The 13,242-nt window shown below is 44.0% G+C and overlaps 1 protein-coding gene across 1 annotated transcript in view; it reads left to right on the forward strand.

Moving 5' to 3' along the window:
* Positions 1 to 460: 460 nt before the first annotated feature.
* The window catches only part of FUT10 (fucosyltransferase 10), a 57,962-nt gene continuing 45,180 nt past the window's right edge, over positions 461 to 13,242 (forward strand). The window contains exons 1-2 of the mRNA XM_054720321.1: positions 461 to 804; positions 7,529 to 7,823. Coding sequence (XP_054576296.1) covers positions 724 to 804; positions 7,529 to 7,823 — 376 coding nt within the window. The 5' untranslated portion in view covers positions 461 to 723. The remainder of the gene's footprint in view (positions 805 to 7,528; positions 7,824 to 13,242) is intronic.

Genomic DNA, 13,242 nt, shown 5'->3' on the forward strand with positions numbered 1-13,242 from the left:
GTTGGGGGCCAATGGATCATTATCTATTTTTGATCAAAGCCTGAACTTTTATTTATTTTTTCTTCCTAATTTTTACAGGAGTGGGTGGATAGTCCTTAGGACTGATAATTTCTTCTCCACTTTTCTACTCCTTTGAAACCTAGATAGAAGGAAGGGATCACATGTAAATGACTTCTGGAATTCAACCTTCTGGAGGCAGAACAAATTAAGTGGAAACAGAATTTCAGACTCGAGACCTGGTTGTAGGCCTGTCACTGTGCTGCAGTGGGTAATAGCGACCTTGAGCAAGTCACTTCACCTCTCTGGTTTTGGTCTCCTTATCTATGAGTGAGGACTTCATGATTTCAAAGGTTCCTTTTAGTTTTAAAGTTTTGGGTTTTTACATGATAACTCTGAAAGACTACATTTATGAAGTCTGCACTATGGCTAAAAGATGATTCATTTATTACAGAGTTTTTTTGATGCCTTCTGATCTGAAGAATCTCCAGCCGCTCTGATGATAGCTTAAGAAGACTGCATGCTGTTCCCTCTCAATGCCAAGCCAGGCCCACTCGGAACCTCTGATCTCAGTCGGTCATGGAGACCAGGTCCCAGCAGGAATGGCAGTGGAGGAAATTGACACCCAGATGGCTCCTCCACGTGAAATGGTCTCAGGCTGTGGGCCGACGAGAGAACACCTGGTAACCAGGCTCGCCCTCTGTCAGTCACCCAGGGCAGGGCAGCATGGTGCGGATTCAGAGGAGGAAGCTTTTGGCATCTTGCCTGTGCATCACAGCTACCATCTTTCTGCTTGTCACACTCCAGGTACCCGGAATTTGGGTTGTGCAGTGTTGATTCCTGGACCTTCACCATTCCTGCCCCACCCTGTTCTCTCCAAGCACTTTACTTTTTGCTTTATCTCTCAGGATCAGGGTTTCCTGACTAAGACACTGGAAATTCTTTTTTAACTGATGAAAGTGAGGTTTAGTGAGTGGATGTGTCAGGTGGAAACAAAATCAGTGACTAGGGATCAGTTTGTGACTATTGTAGGGTACAGTTTTAGAGGAAAGTAGAGCTCAGTCTGTCTTATCGGGTCAAATTGGATGGCTTCCTCCGAGTCCCCTATTGTGATCACGTCTGAGAGATGGCAAGTGACTATTTTGAGAACAAGATAGCTGTTCTGCAGAACACAGATATCTGCATCAATAACTGTCATTTTTGACATATTTACCAGACCAAAGACTTTCAACTTTTTTTAAATCTCATGGCACAATAAACCAGTTACTAAAATTCTATGGCACACCAAAAAAAATATTTTTTTCCTATCTGAAGAAAAGGTATCATTTTGATTGATTTACCAAAAAAAAAAAAAAAAAAAAAGTAATTATCTACCCTTTTTGCTCCAAAGTGACTTAAAAAAAGTACTTTTATTGGTTTGAGAGACAAAGGGAGAAGGAGAGAGAGTTGGAAACATCAGTGATGAGAGAGAATCATTGATCGGCTGCTTCCTGCACTCCCCCTACTGGGGATCGAGCCCGCAACCTGGGCATGTGCCCTGACTGAGAATCATGACCTCCTGGTTCATAGGGCTAAGCTTCCGGAATGTGACAGGAGGCGCGGTTACTGGAGCTAAACCTTCATCTGGATCTTGGTTTCAGTTTGCCACCGACAGTGTGCTTTGGGCTGTTTCCCAGTCCTCCCTGATACATTGACTGCTTTGCTATTTTTTAAAAACACTAAAAATGAATATATATAATGCCTGTGTATTTAGGACCATTTCTGACGTTACTGGTTTGTAGGCTAGGCAGATGAAATAATTTGCTATGTAAGTAGGGTAGAGGGAGGATACATTAAAAAAAAAAATCATGTTGTGGATTCTGTATTAGTTTGCTAGGCTGCCATCATAAAGTACCACCCTGTGGCTTAACCAACAGAAATTTCTTTCTCACTGTGTAGGGTAGCAGTCCAAGATCTAGGTGTCAGCAAGCAGGGTTGTTTCTTCCGAGGCCTCTCTGGTTGTGGATGGCCATCTTCCCCCTGTGCTTCACATGGCCTTCCCTCCGTCCTTGTCTGTGTCCTCATCTCTTTTTATAAGGACACCAGTCGTATTGGATTAGGGCCCACCCTGATGACCTTGTTTTAACTTCGTTACCTCTTTAACCAACCTATCTCCTAAGGTTTAAGCATGGGGTTATTGCTTCAACATATGGATTTTGGGAGGGGCACAGTTGAGCCCATAACAGATCCATAACATAATTAACAAATTATCTAAACACTAGGAACCCGGTGCATGAAATTCATGCACAGCAGGGGGTTGTCCCTTAGCCCAGCCTGTACCCTCTCCAATCTGGGACATCCCTCTCACAATTCAGGACTGCTGGCTCCCAACTGCTTGCCTGCCTGCCTTCCTGATTGCCCCTAACCGCTTCTGCCTGCCAGCTTGATCACCCCCTAACCACTCCACTGCCAGCCTGGTTGATGCTTAACTGCTCCCCTGCCAGCCTGTTTGCCCCCAACTTCCCTCCTCTGCCAGCCTGGTCACCCCTAACTGCCCTCTCCTGCATGGTTGATCACCTCCAACTGCCCTCCCTTGCAACCCTGGTCCCTCTCAACTGCCCTCCCTTGCAGGCCTGGTCCCTCACAACTGCCCTCCCTTGCAGGCCGGGTGCCTCCCAACTGCCCTCCCCTGCTGGCCATCTTGTAGTGGCCATCTTGTGTCCACATGGGGGCAGGATCTTTGACCACATGGGGGCAGCCATCTTGTGTGTTGCAGTGATGATCAATCTGTATATTACTCTTTTATTAGATAGGATAGAGGCCTGGTGCACAGGTGGGGGCCAGCTGGTTTGCCCTGACGGGCGTCCCTGATCAGGTTGGGGTTCCCTTGGGGCGTGGGGCGGCCTGAGCGAGGGGCCTGTGGTGGTTTGCAGGCCGGCCACGCCCCCTGGCAACCCAAGCAGAGGCCCTGGTATCTGGGATTTATTTTCCTTCTACAATTGAAACTTTGTAGCCTGGAGCGGAGCCAAGCCTGTGGTTCCCTCCCGGGCGGCAGCCATTTCTGTGGCAGTTAATTCACCTTCTATAACTGAAACTTTGTAGCCTTAAGCGGGTGAGCCCAGCCAGGGTGTGCGGAAAGCTTTGCTTCCCCTGTTGCAACCGGCAACCCTGGCCTGCTCTCTCAAGCTCCATTCTGCCGCCATTTGTTTGAATTTGTTTACCTTCTATAATTGAAACTTTGTAGCTTGAGTGGAGGCTTAGGCCTGGAAAAGGCAGGCGGAAAGCTTGGCTTCCTCTGTTACCAGGGAAACCTTGCTCTCTGTGGCTGTAGCCATCTTGGTTTGGGTTAATTTGCATACTCGTCCTGATTGGCTGGTGGGCGTGGCTTATGTAGCAGAGTGATGGTTAATTTGCATATTACCATTTTATTAGAGAGGATGTAAATGTTGTGCTGACCTATAGTTAAGCTAAACCATTGTGGTTCTCTGGAGGAGATCATTCATCTGAGACATTGTTTTCCACTCACATTTAACTATATTTTGTGTATACTACCTGTAAATTCTTTGTGTGTATATATATGTATGTATGTATATACACACATACACACACACACACACATATATATATACATATATATATATATATATACATACACATATATATCCCCAAAATGTATACACACTTTAACAGCTGATAACTCAATGTTCACTCCTTTTCAGGTTTAGCTGATTTGAAATAATGGGTGAAGTCAGACTAAGCTTTGAACACAGAAAATTTATCCTAAAGTGCCACTAGACTTTTTTTTAATGGGGATTACATAAAAGATAAAGTTTATGGTACAAAATAGCAACAGTCGATGAATTGAGGATGCACAAATACTGAACAAAAGGATTCTTGATGTTTGAGATTCCATGGCGTCACGTTATCAGCAGCGCCTGGATCAGAATGGTCATCAGTTTGAAAACAGGCATTGAAAAAAAATAGTTATTCATTTCTGTAGATTCTTTTAAATTTTGAAAATGAACTATATGTTAATAAACATTCTATCTAATAAAGAGGGAATATGCTAATTGACCATAACACCCTCACAAAGATGGTGGCGCCCACAGCCAATAAAGAGGGCATATACTAATTGACTGCCATGCCCTCAAAGATGGCGGCACCCACCGCCACAAGATGGCGGCCCTCAGGCAGGTCCGGCTGCTCGGCATGCCTGTCTCTGGAGTCCCCCAGTCCCTTTAGCCCCCCAGCTGCCCAGGGCTGGCCCGAGGCGCAGGCAAGTCTCGGATGGCGGCTGCCCAGCCACCCAGGGCTGCCCTAGGCTCAGGTAACCAGGGCTGGCCGAGGCTTGCACTGCTGGCAGTGCCAGCAGCAGAGGTGTGATGGGGGCATTGCCTTCCTCTGATCACTGGGTCGCCTCCCGCCCCTGAGGGCTCCCGGACTGAGAGAGGGCAGGCTGGGCTGAGAGACCCCCCTCCAGTGCATGAATTTTCATGCACTGGGCCTCCAGTTGACTTTATAATCATTTAAAGTGCGTATACATTTTTGGGGATATCCTGTGTGTGTGTGTGTGTCTGTGTGTGTGTGTGTGTGTGTGTGTGTGTGTGTGTGTATATATATATATATATATATATATATATATATATATATATATACATAATCTTTATTTTTTTTATTTTACTTAATTTTTAATTGAAGAAAAAATTATTGAATACATTTTGAGCATTTTCAAGTGAATCTAGGACATCATATCCATATCATTTCCCCTGGATTTACTTTAGTATGATTCTCTAATGATGGGAACTCTTAAAAATTCAGAATAACTGTATGACTGTTGTCATACCCAACAAAAATTAACAATAATTACTCAGTACCATCTTTATCCCATGCCGTATTAAATCTTTCCCTATTATCTCAAAAAAAGTGTTTTGTTTTTTGTAATGGGTTAGTTTGAATGTGAGGTAAACAAATGCCACACATGGCATTTAGTTGGTGTGTCACAAGTTTTGTGTGTATTTTTTTTTCTATAAAAGTTGCTTTTGCTCCACCTTTGATTCAGTGTCATGGATTTGTTGAAGGAACTGTGTCTTTTGTCCTTTTGAATTTCCCAGATTTTGGATTTTATTCTCATGGTTTTCCTCTATCCCCCGTATTTTCTACCACCTGATAGTGATAAAAGCTGTTTGGCAGAAAAATCTCTCCTTAAAGCAATCATTATTATTTGAAAATGAACTTATACTTCACATTATAGACACTGATGAGAAACAGAGAAAAATTTGTCTTAGTAGCTATATTCATGGCTTTCTATAAGTTGTTAAGTTGTTAGTTGTACATTCAAAGGGAAGGTTGGGTGAAAATACAGTATTTGGCTATGAGTCAACTCTGCTCCATCAAGCTCCTGGGGAAGAGGTGCATTATTATGTTACTAGGGGCCCAGTGCACAAATTCGTGCACCTTGAAAGGAACTGTGGGCCAAGAGGCTGCAGTGGGCCCAGGGGTGGGTTTTGTCCCATCCTCCATGCTCCGCCCGGCCCCTCCCACCACGGCTTCTGGTCCCTGTCGGCCAGCAGCCCTGCTCCTGCCGCCGCTCCCATGCGCTGACACCAGCAGTGGGTGCAAGTGGCTGCTGCTGCTCTGATCACCCCTCAGGAGCAGGGGGAGGTAGAGAAGCCCTGAGGGGTGATCGGGGCCAGCAGCCACCGCTCACACCTGTTGACAGCGCTGAGTAGTCAGGGCTGGCACCAGGTGGAGGCAGCAGGTGCAAATGGAGGCTCCAGTGCTGGCAGCAGGTGCGAGTGGGGCCAGCGCCGGCAGCAGGTGCAAGGGCCTGGAGGGACCGTGGTGTGTGGGAGCAAAGCATTTTCAGTAACCACCAGAGGCTCACCCTGATGACAGCAACCAGTGCCCCACCTTGATCTGGCACCCCCGCTCACCTGCTCCATCATCCCACCACAGCTGATGCCCGCCATGTTCCACGCGCGCCCCCTTGGTGGTCAGTGCATGCCATAGTGACCGGTTGTTCGGTTGCTCCACCGTTTGGTCTATATGCATATTAGGGTAATATATATATATATATATAGATTGTAGAAATGCTGAGAAAGGTATATACAAGGGTTGGTTAGACTTGAGTTTTCAGTGATGGTTTTACTGTTCTAATGCTGACTTTGGTGTCACAGGTGACCCATGATTTATTAAAGCCAATATCATTTTTTTCTCCTGTTGGAATACTACTTCTACTGAACACTACTTGGTGTTCACTCAGTGGCTCTTAGCGCTTTTTTGGTTATTGCGTTCCTCAGAGAATCCAGTGAAAGTTATGGACCCTCACCAGGGAGTTACAAACTCTACATCACATCTGTGGGCATAAAGAAGGTGTCACCCTTGCTGCTGAGTGTTAGAGGGCAGCACAGATTATGTCCTCTCTGATATCTATAATAATAAAAGCCTAATATGCTAGTTAGACTGGACGACCTTCCTGATGAAGCTGTGGTGGTGGGGCCCGAGCCCCGTGCATGAATTTCGTGCATCGGGCCTCTAGTATTTTTATGATGCTCTATCAATATCACACCTTAAAGTCTGATGAAATGGCAGCATTTTTAGAGAGCAACTATCCCTCTTATTCCACTCTGCCCACCTGCCCTTCACATTGCTGTTACTGATGGCCTAGCTGTCCCGTGATCCAGGCTATCCTGAAACAAATACAAACTTGTTTTTACATAGGAGGGAGCCCAGTATTCATGGTCTACTTCACCATCCCGATGCCATAGTGGATATCATTAGACATATAAGACCCAGGGTATGACACGTTTAGTTATAATAATGAAAAACCATTTGGTAATTTAACTCATTTCCCCTAGAATGTCATCTCCAGTCATAGCCAGGTAACAGCCCTGACTCTCGTAGATTTCACTGAGACAAAAGTAGCTACATGTGCCTATTAAATAGAGGAGAAACCTATCTGCTATGTGTTCTGTAGGAGTAAGCATCCTTGTTGGTGGATATCTTGGAGCCTAGGTCCTTGCCCTAATCCCTGGAACCTGTGAATATGTTACCTTTCAGGGCAAAGTGGACTTTGTAATGGGATTAAGGTGACACACCTTGAGAGGAGGAGATTATCCTGAATTATCTGTGTGGGCCCAATGCGGACCTTGCTTGGCTGTGCTCAGAGAAAGATGTGACAACAGAAGGAGTGCCAGAGAGATGCACCATTGCTGGCACTGCAGGTGGAGAAGGGGGGCTGTGAGCCCAGAACCGTGAGTGGCTCTAAAAGATAGAAAACCCAGAAAATGGATCCCTTCTTCTCTCGAGTTCCTAGAAAGGAACATCGTAGCCTTGCTGATGCCTTGGTTAGCCCAGTGAGACTGGTTTCAGACTTCTGACCTCCAGAATGATATGATAATTAATGTGCATTGTTTTAAATGGCTGTGTTTGTGGCAATTTGTTACAGCAGCAATGGAACCCTAATAAAGAGTCTAAATCATCAAGACGGATGGGAGACGTGCAAACGGAAATTAAATGGTCTAACTCTGGTAATAATTGTCTTCTCTCTTAGGTAGTAGTTGAGCTGGGAAAATTTGAAAGGAAGAAGTTTAAAAGTTCCAATTTGCGAGATGGGCATGCAAAAATGGAGGAAGAGCCTACACATCTCTACCCTTCCCCTAAGAAAGACAGTCTCATCCTGAATAGGAAAAAAACGTTGGAAACGGATAGCTACCCCATCATGCTCTGGTGGTCCCCACTGACTGGGGAAACCGGCAGGGTGGGCCAGTGCGGAGAAGAGGCTTGTTTCTTCACCATCAACCGGACCTATCTACATCATCCCATGACCAGAGCATTCCTCTTCTATGGTAAGTGGGGCTTTTGCCTTTCTGCCTTTGTTTGTTTCTCTGAAGCTGTACTACTGCTTACTTTCCAAAGAAGAGATGGTGGAATCCCCTAGAAAACACTTCAGCGTGCCTGATTTCCTTTGCATTTGCTCTGTGGAAGGCCCGTGCATTTAGCAAATATGATAAATAAATAAGCTTGGCCAACATGAAGGTGGTTGGCTGGGCCACAGGTATTTATGGAGGAGAAGAGATGTTTTTTCTCACCTTTCACAGTTGGGTCCTATGCTTACTGAATTTACTATTTAGGGAATTGGGTGGATAGTATTGCTGATAGCAATTCAGAATGTCACATGAGAATTGCCAAGAGATTTTGATGAGCATAACAGATGTTTAATTAGGCATAAGCTAAGCCCAATGTTCTTTATTTCATTGGTCAGATTAATCAGGAATAAAAATAAAAAGGTCGCTCAGCATCAGATTTCAAGAGCAAGTTGGTGTTCATCCCTCCTTAGGCTGATTATATGTAGGTGGTGAGTGGTAGGGAAAGGCTTCCTAAGACCCCCTTCATAATAAAGGAAATTTGCAGTGGGCCTTGAGGGATAATGGAATTGGACTACACTGGGATTGGAGGACATTTCAGTATGAAGAATAGCATAAATGGGGGCATGAGGATGGAAATTTATGGTTGATAGGTAAGGTACAGTAAGGCTATAGTGTAGTTTTGTGTAATAGAGAGATATAAAGATTAAAGGATATATTGGGGCCACAGCATGGGAAACCTCAAATATTGGCTTAAGATTTTGTATCAAATTAGGGGATGGTATCAGGGAGCCAAATGCAAGGTCTTTTAAAAAATAATTCAAAATAACATCTGTGGACCATCCTGATTCTCCTCCATTAAATGCAGCCTCTCTTCTCTAAATGGCCATAGAGTATTTTATATCTCTTATGTTATTAAATTGAGCATCTACAATATGCCAGGCACAGTGCCGATCACAAATAAGGTAACTACGGCATTTGGTTTTGCCCTGTATGACCTTTTCTTCCCCAGTAGCATATAAAGTTCTTGAAGGTAGGGCAATATAAATTCATCTTAGTACTTCCCTGCTTCCTATATCTAGCATAGTGCCTAGTACATGGCAGGCACTCAGGAAGTATTCATAGAGACTTAGAGCCATAAAGGATTTGAGAGACTCTAAACTCCTCTTTGTAAAGGTGAGAAATCCAAGGCTCAGGAAGGTTAGGGATGTGCCAGGACTATGTAGGAGTTAGCAGCAGAGAACCAAGGTTCCCTGACACTTGATAGATATTTGAATGTACACTCATGAGTATAATTAAAACTGGACATTTGGATTTTGAAATTGCTTAAGGTGCATAGATTTAAAAAAAACAAACACAGACTGAATTAGAAATTCAGTTCATTAATAAGATCTGTTGAGCAAAACAGAATGAAGACAACACACTTTTCTGGCTGAGGGTTCCAAATTCTAATTAAGTAGGTCACTTGAAACTGCAAATGGGACTCTGGTGCCGCAGGATTGAAAAAGAAAGTCAGGGAATATGATTCAGGTGTCAAAAGCTGACCTAATTGAGGGAAACGGAAACCCCAAAGGATTATGTGACCTCAAAGCTTTTGTAAACCAAAATATTTTTTTTAGTTTGTTTGTTTTCTTTGCAGCCTACTTTCTTTTCCTTCTTCCTAGAGATGATTCATTTACTTAATAGAAACACACCTGGAGGTCATAAGGACTTTCACCAGTGAAATATGATGAATGCTGAGTCTGGTTTGAGCCATTTGTGAAATGCAAGGCTTTACCTACATTAACAATTCTCTCAAACAAAAATTAAGCAGTCACAGGTGAATGAATTATTTTTTAAACCAAAAGTCCATAGAGTTACCAATTTTAGTGTTAGACACTGTCACTGTTGTAATTTCAAAACACAACTCTGTTTTTAAACAGTTCTCTTGAAACGTGTATACCATGGAGGGGTTGGAATACCCTTAATGAAAATGAGTGGTTAGGGCAGGGAACTGCTTATGTTTTAGGCGAGGTTCTAATTAGGAATTTTAGTCAATACTAGAGGCCCAGTGCACGAAATTCATGCATGGGTAGGGTCCTTAGGCCTGGCCGTTGATCAGGGCTGATCTGCAGGGTGACCGGAGGGGTGATGGAGCGGGGGGTGGGGGGGGGGAAGGAGGGGGAAGAGGGAGGAGGGAAGGGGGGAGGGGAAAGGAGGGAGGGGGGAGAAGCCCTCTCGCACCTGCCTTGACTGGCCTGATGCCTGCGGGCTGGGGGCAGCTTCTGCATTGAGCATCTGCCCCCTGGTGGTCAGTGTATGTCATAGCGACGGGCCATTCCGCTGGTCATTCTGCCGTTCGGTCGATTTGCATGTTAGGCTTTTATTAAATAGGCTAGGCTCACAGAGAGAAAGAAGAAAAGTAGCTACTGAAATATGTTACTTCCTTAGGAATATAGACATTAGCACAGCTTGATGAAGTCTGAAGGTCATGAAGAGGAAGGACATTGGCTGGTCTTTCTCAAGGGACAATTACAAAACAGAGCCGGACGACCGGATCCTACATAACTGGTGGGAGTCCTAGTAGTTCCACCCCTAGGAGCAGTCTCCTTGTTCCCCCTACCCATTGGTTTCCAAGCACTTTCTTGAATGTAATCTCATTTGCTTTTCAAAATAGCTCTTATAGTTACAAATTACATCTATTTTGATGAAGAAGGAATTAAGGCATAGAGGTAAAGGGCTTGTTCTAGGCCACTTTACTTGGGTGGTAGGAGCCAGAAATTTCTCTTAATGGAAGAGTATGAGATAACACAGCCCGAATTATATTTCCAACCTTGGAGAAGTCTTAGTGTAAAGAAATAATCAGCAATGGGTAGTATCATTCTGGAGGACTACTTGAAGGACATGAGTTATGGGGAAGGTTTTTAGAAAAGAGGTTGTGGATATAAGAGGAGAGTGTGGACACAGAAGTGTCATGAGCAGAGCAACAGAAATCAGCATTGTAGCAAACTCTGGCCTGACATGTTAATGAACAAGGTACTCTGTTTTGAAAGGTCTGCTGAGTGATAAAGATGCACACTGTCTATGGACTACCAGTTCTCAGAGACTTGTAATAAAATACATTTGGAACAAGTGATAGCAAACACAGGAGACACTTCCTTTGTTTCAGAGGACACTTGGGGATTTCTGTGTTTGAGGGCGATCATGTGTAATTAAAAAGAGAGGGATGTAGGAGTGGGAGCCCAGCTGTTCGGACAAGGCTTCTCAAGGGTCAGTCCTCTGGTGGAATCCTCACCCCTCAATGTCTCAGATCACCAAGCATTATTCAGACTAATGAACTGAATGGTGTCAATCTAAATAGGAGATTTGTGCTTACACCAAGAAGCTGACTTACTAGTGCATCTTTACAGTAGCAGGAGTCTTACTTACTGTTCATTATTCAGGGTACCTCTTCCCCAACACCAAGTTGGTTAAAAGATGGAGTAAGAATCATAAGGTTGCTTAGTAACCTTAGATTTAATTACAGTAACTATTTTGATGGTCTTGAGGGTTGGAGGAGATAGCCTGATTAGCTTCCTCTGTCCCCAACAGAATCTAATCTAATAATAGACAAATATGCAAATTGTCTGCACCTTCACTACACCTAAGCCATGCCCACCAGCCAAGCCACGCCCACCAACCAATCAGGACGAGTATGCAAATTACCCCAACAAAGATGGCGGCTAATTTGCATATCAAGACAGCGTCGAAAGAAGCCAAGAGCTGCAGAAGGGAGTAAAGCTTCGAAGAAGCAAGCAAGCTGGGGGGGAGGAGAAGGGAGGAGCGAAGTCAGGGCCGGGGGCGAAGGGAAAAGCAGGCGGGCTGGTGGAGAAGGCTGGGCGGGTGACAAGGGCGGAGTGGAGGCCGGGCCTGGGGAGAAGGGAAAAGCAGGCGGCTGGCAGAGAAGGCGGGGCGGGCGACAAGGGAGGAGCGGAGGCGGGGCCGGGGGGCGAAGGGAAAAGCAGGCGGGCTGGCGGAGAAGGCGGGGCGGGCGACAAGGGAGGAGCGGAGGCGGGGTAGAGTGCTGCAGGAAATCCTATTGCAGGATTTTTCCTGCAACGGGAACACTAGTATAATAATGATCACTGTCATTATCAGTACCTACTCTGCCAGGCACCAAAGAGACACTCTCCATGTATTCTCTTATCTAAATAATCACAATACTGTGTATTACTCTAGGTATTTTAGAGATGAGGAAACAGGCCCAGGTAATGTACAAGGTCACATAGCCAATAAGTGCCTGAGCACACACCCAAACCTGATTCTACAACCCATGGTCTGTTTATCAATGTTTTACCCCACTGTCTACACCAGAAGCTATAAGCCTGCATCTTTTGGAGCTGCTAGATAAACAGTGACTCCTATTATCATTCATCTCTCCCTCTTCCAGGCTTCATGCAGGCATTTACTAGTACTCTTTTGTTTACTCATTCATTTTAGACATTTCATTTGTTCGTTCATTCAGTCATCCATTCATTCATGGCCCACATGATGAATAAGCATGATGGATGGGATGAAATAAACACACAGAGGTTTGAAAACAAAACAAAATAAATTTTCATGAAATAAAATGTAACTAATGCACTGGTTTGGTGTAGCAGTAAATAATTATACTTGTAATAATGAAAGTACTGGTTAGTCACTTAATCAAAAGTGAATGAGGAGGGAAGACAAATACATGTGGGGAGAGGGTGGTAGAGGAGAGTTAAATCTACATCTTCCATAGCAGCAAGACAATAGATATTATCTAACAGTGAAAAACCAAGAAATAGCATGGTAAGCATGTTATTTAGATATATTTGAAGTGCACGTACAGAAGAAACACGTGAAGGAATGGGAGTAAGTGACTCTGGCATATGGAGATAGGGGTGCGTGGGGAGGGCACTGCTCTCCTGTGTCATTGGCCAGATAAAATGATTTCACTTTTCAAGCTACAAGCAGTATTAACGTGATATAAGTAACAATTTAATTAACAAAGACATTTTGTCTGAGGAGATAGTTAAGTACAAAGACAGTAAGCACAGTTATTAATAAGTTATCCAATTTCCAGACCTCTTTGCTTTATCAAGATCCCTTTGGGGAGAGTGTTAATTATACAAAGACATTAATATTTCTTTTAGCTAAGGTACTCATTTCCTTCTATGAAAAAATTATATATTGATATTACTTGATTTTAAATCTTTCCAAGTAAAAAATAAATCAACTGAATTTTGCTAGATTTAGTTTGATATAAGGACAAAAGCTTTATAGTAAGCCTCATAATGTTTGGTTTTAAGGGTTGTTCAGTTAGGGCTGAGAATTCTCTTAGTTTTCTCTTCTCTTCTCTTCTCTTCTCTTCTCTTCTCTTCTCTTCTCTTCTCTTCTCTTCTCTTCTCTTCTCTTC

The sequence above is a fragment of the Eptesicus fuscus genome, chromosome 8 (genome assembly GCF_027574615.1).
Source record: "Eptesicus fuscus isolate TK198812 chromosome 8, DD_ASM_mEF_20220401, whole genome shotgun sequence".
Classification (NCBI taxonomy): domain Eukaryota; kingdom Metazoa; phylum Chordata; class Mammalia; order Chiroptera; family Vespertilionidae; genus Eptesicus; species Eptesicus fuscus.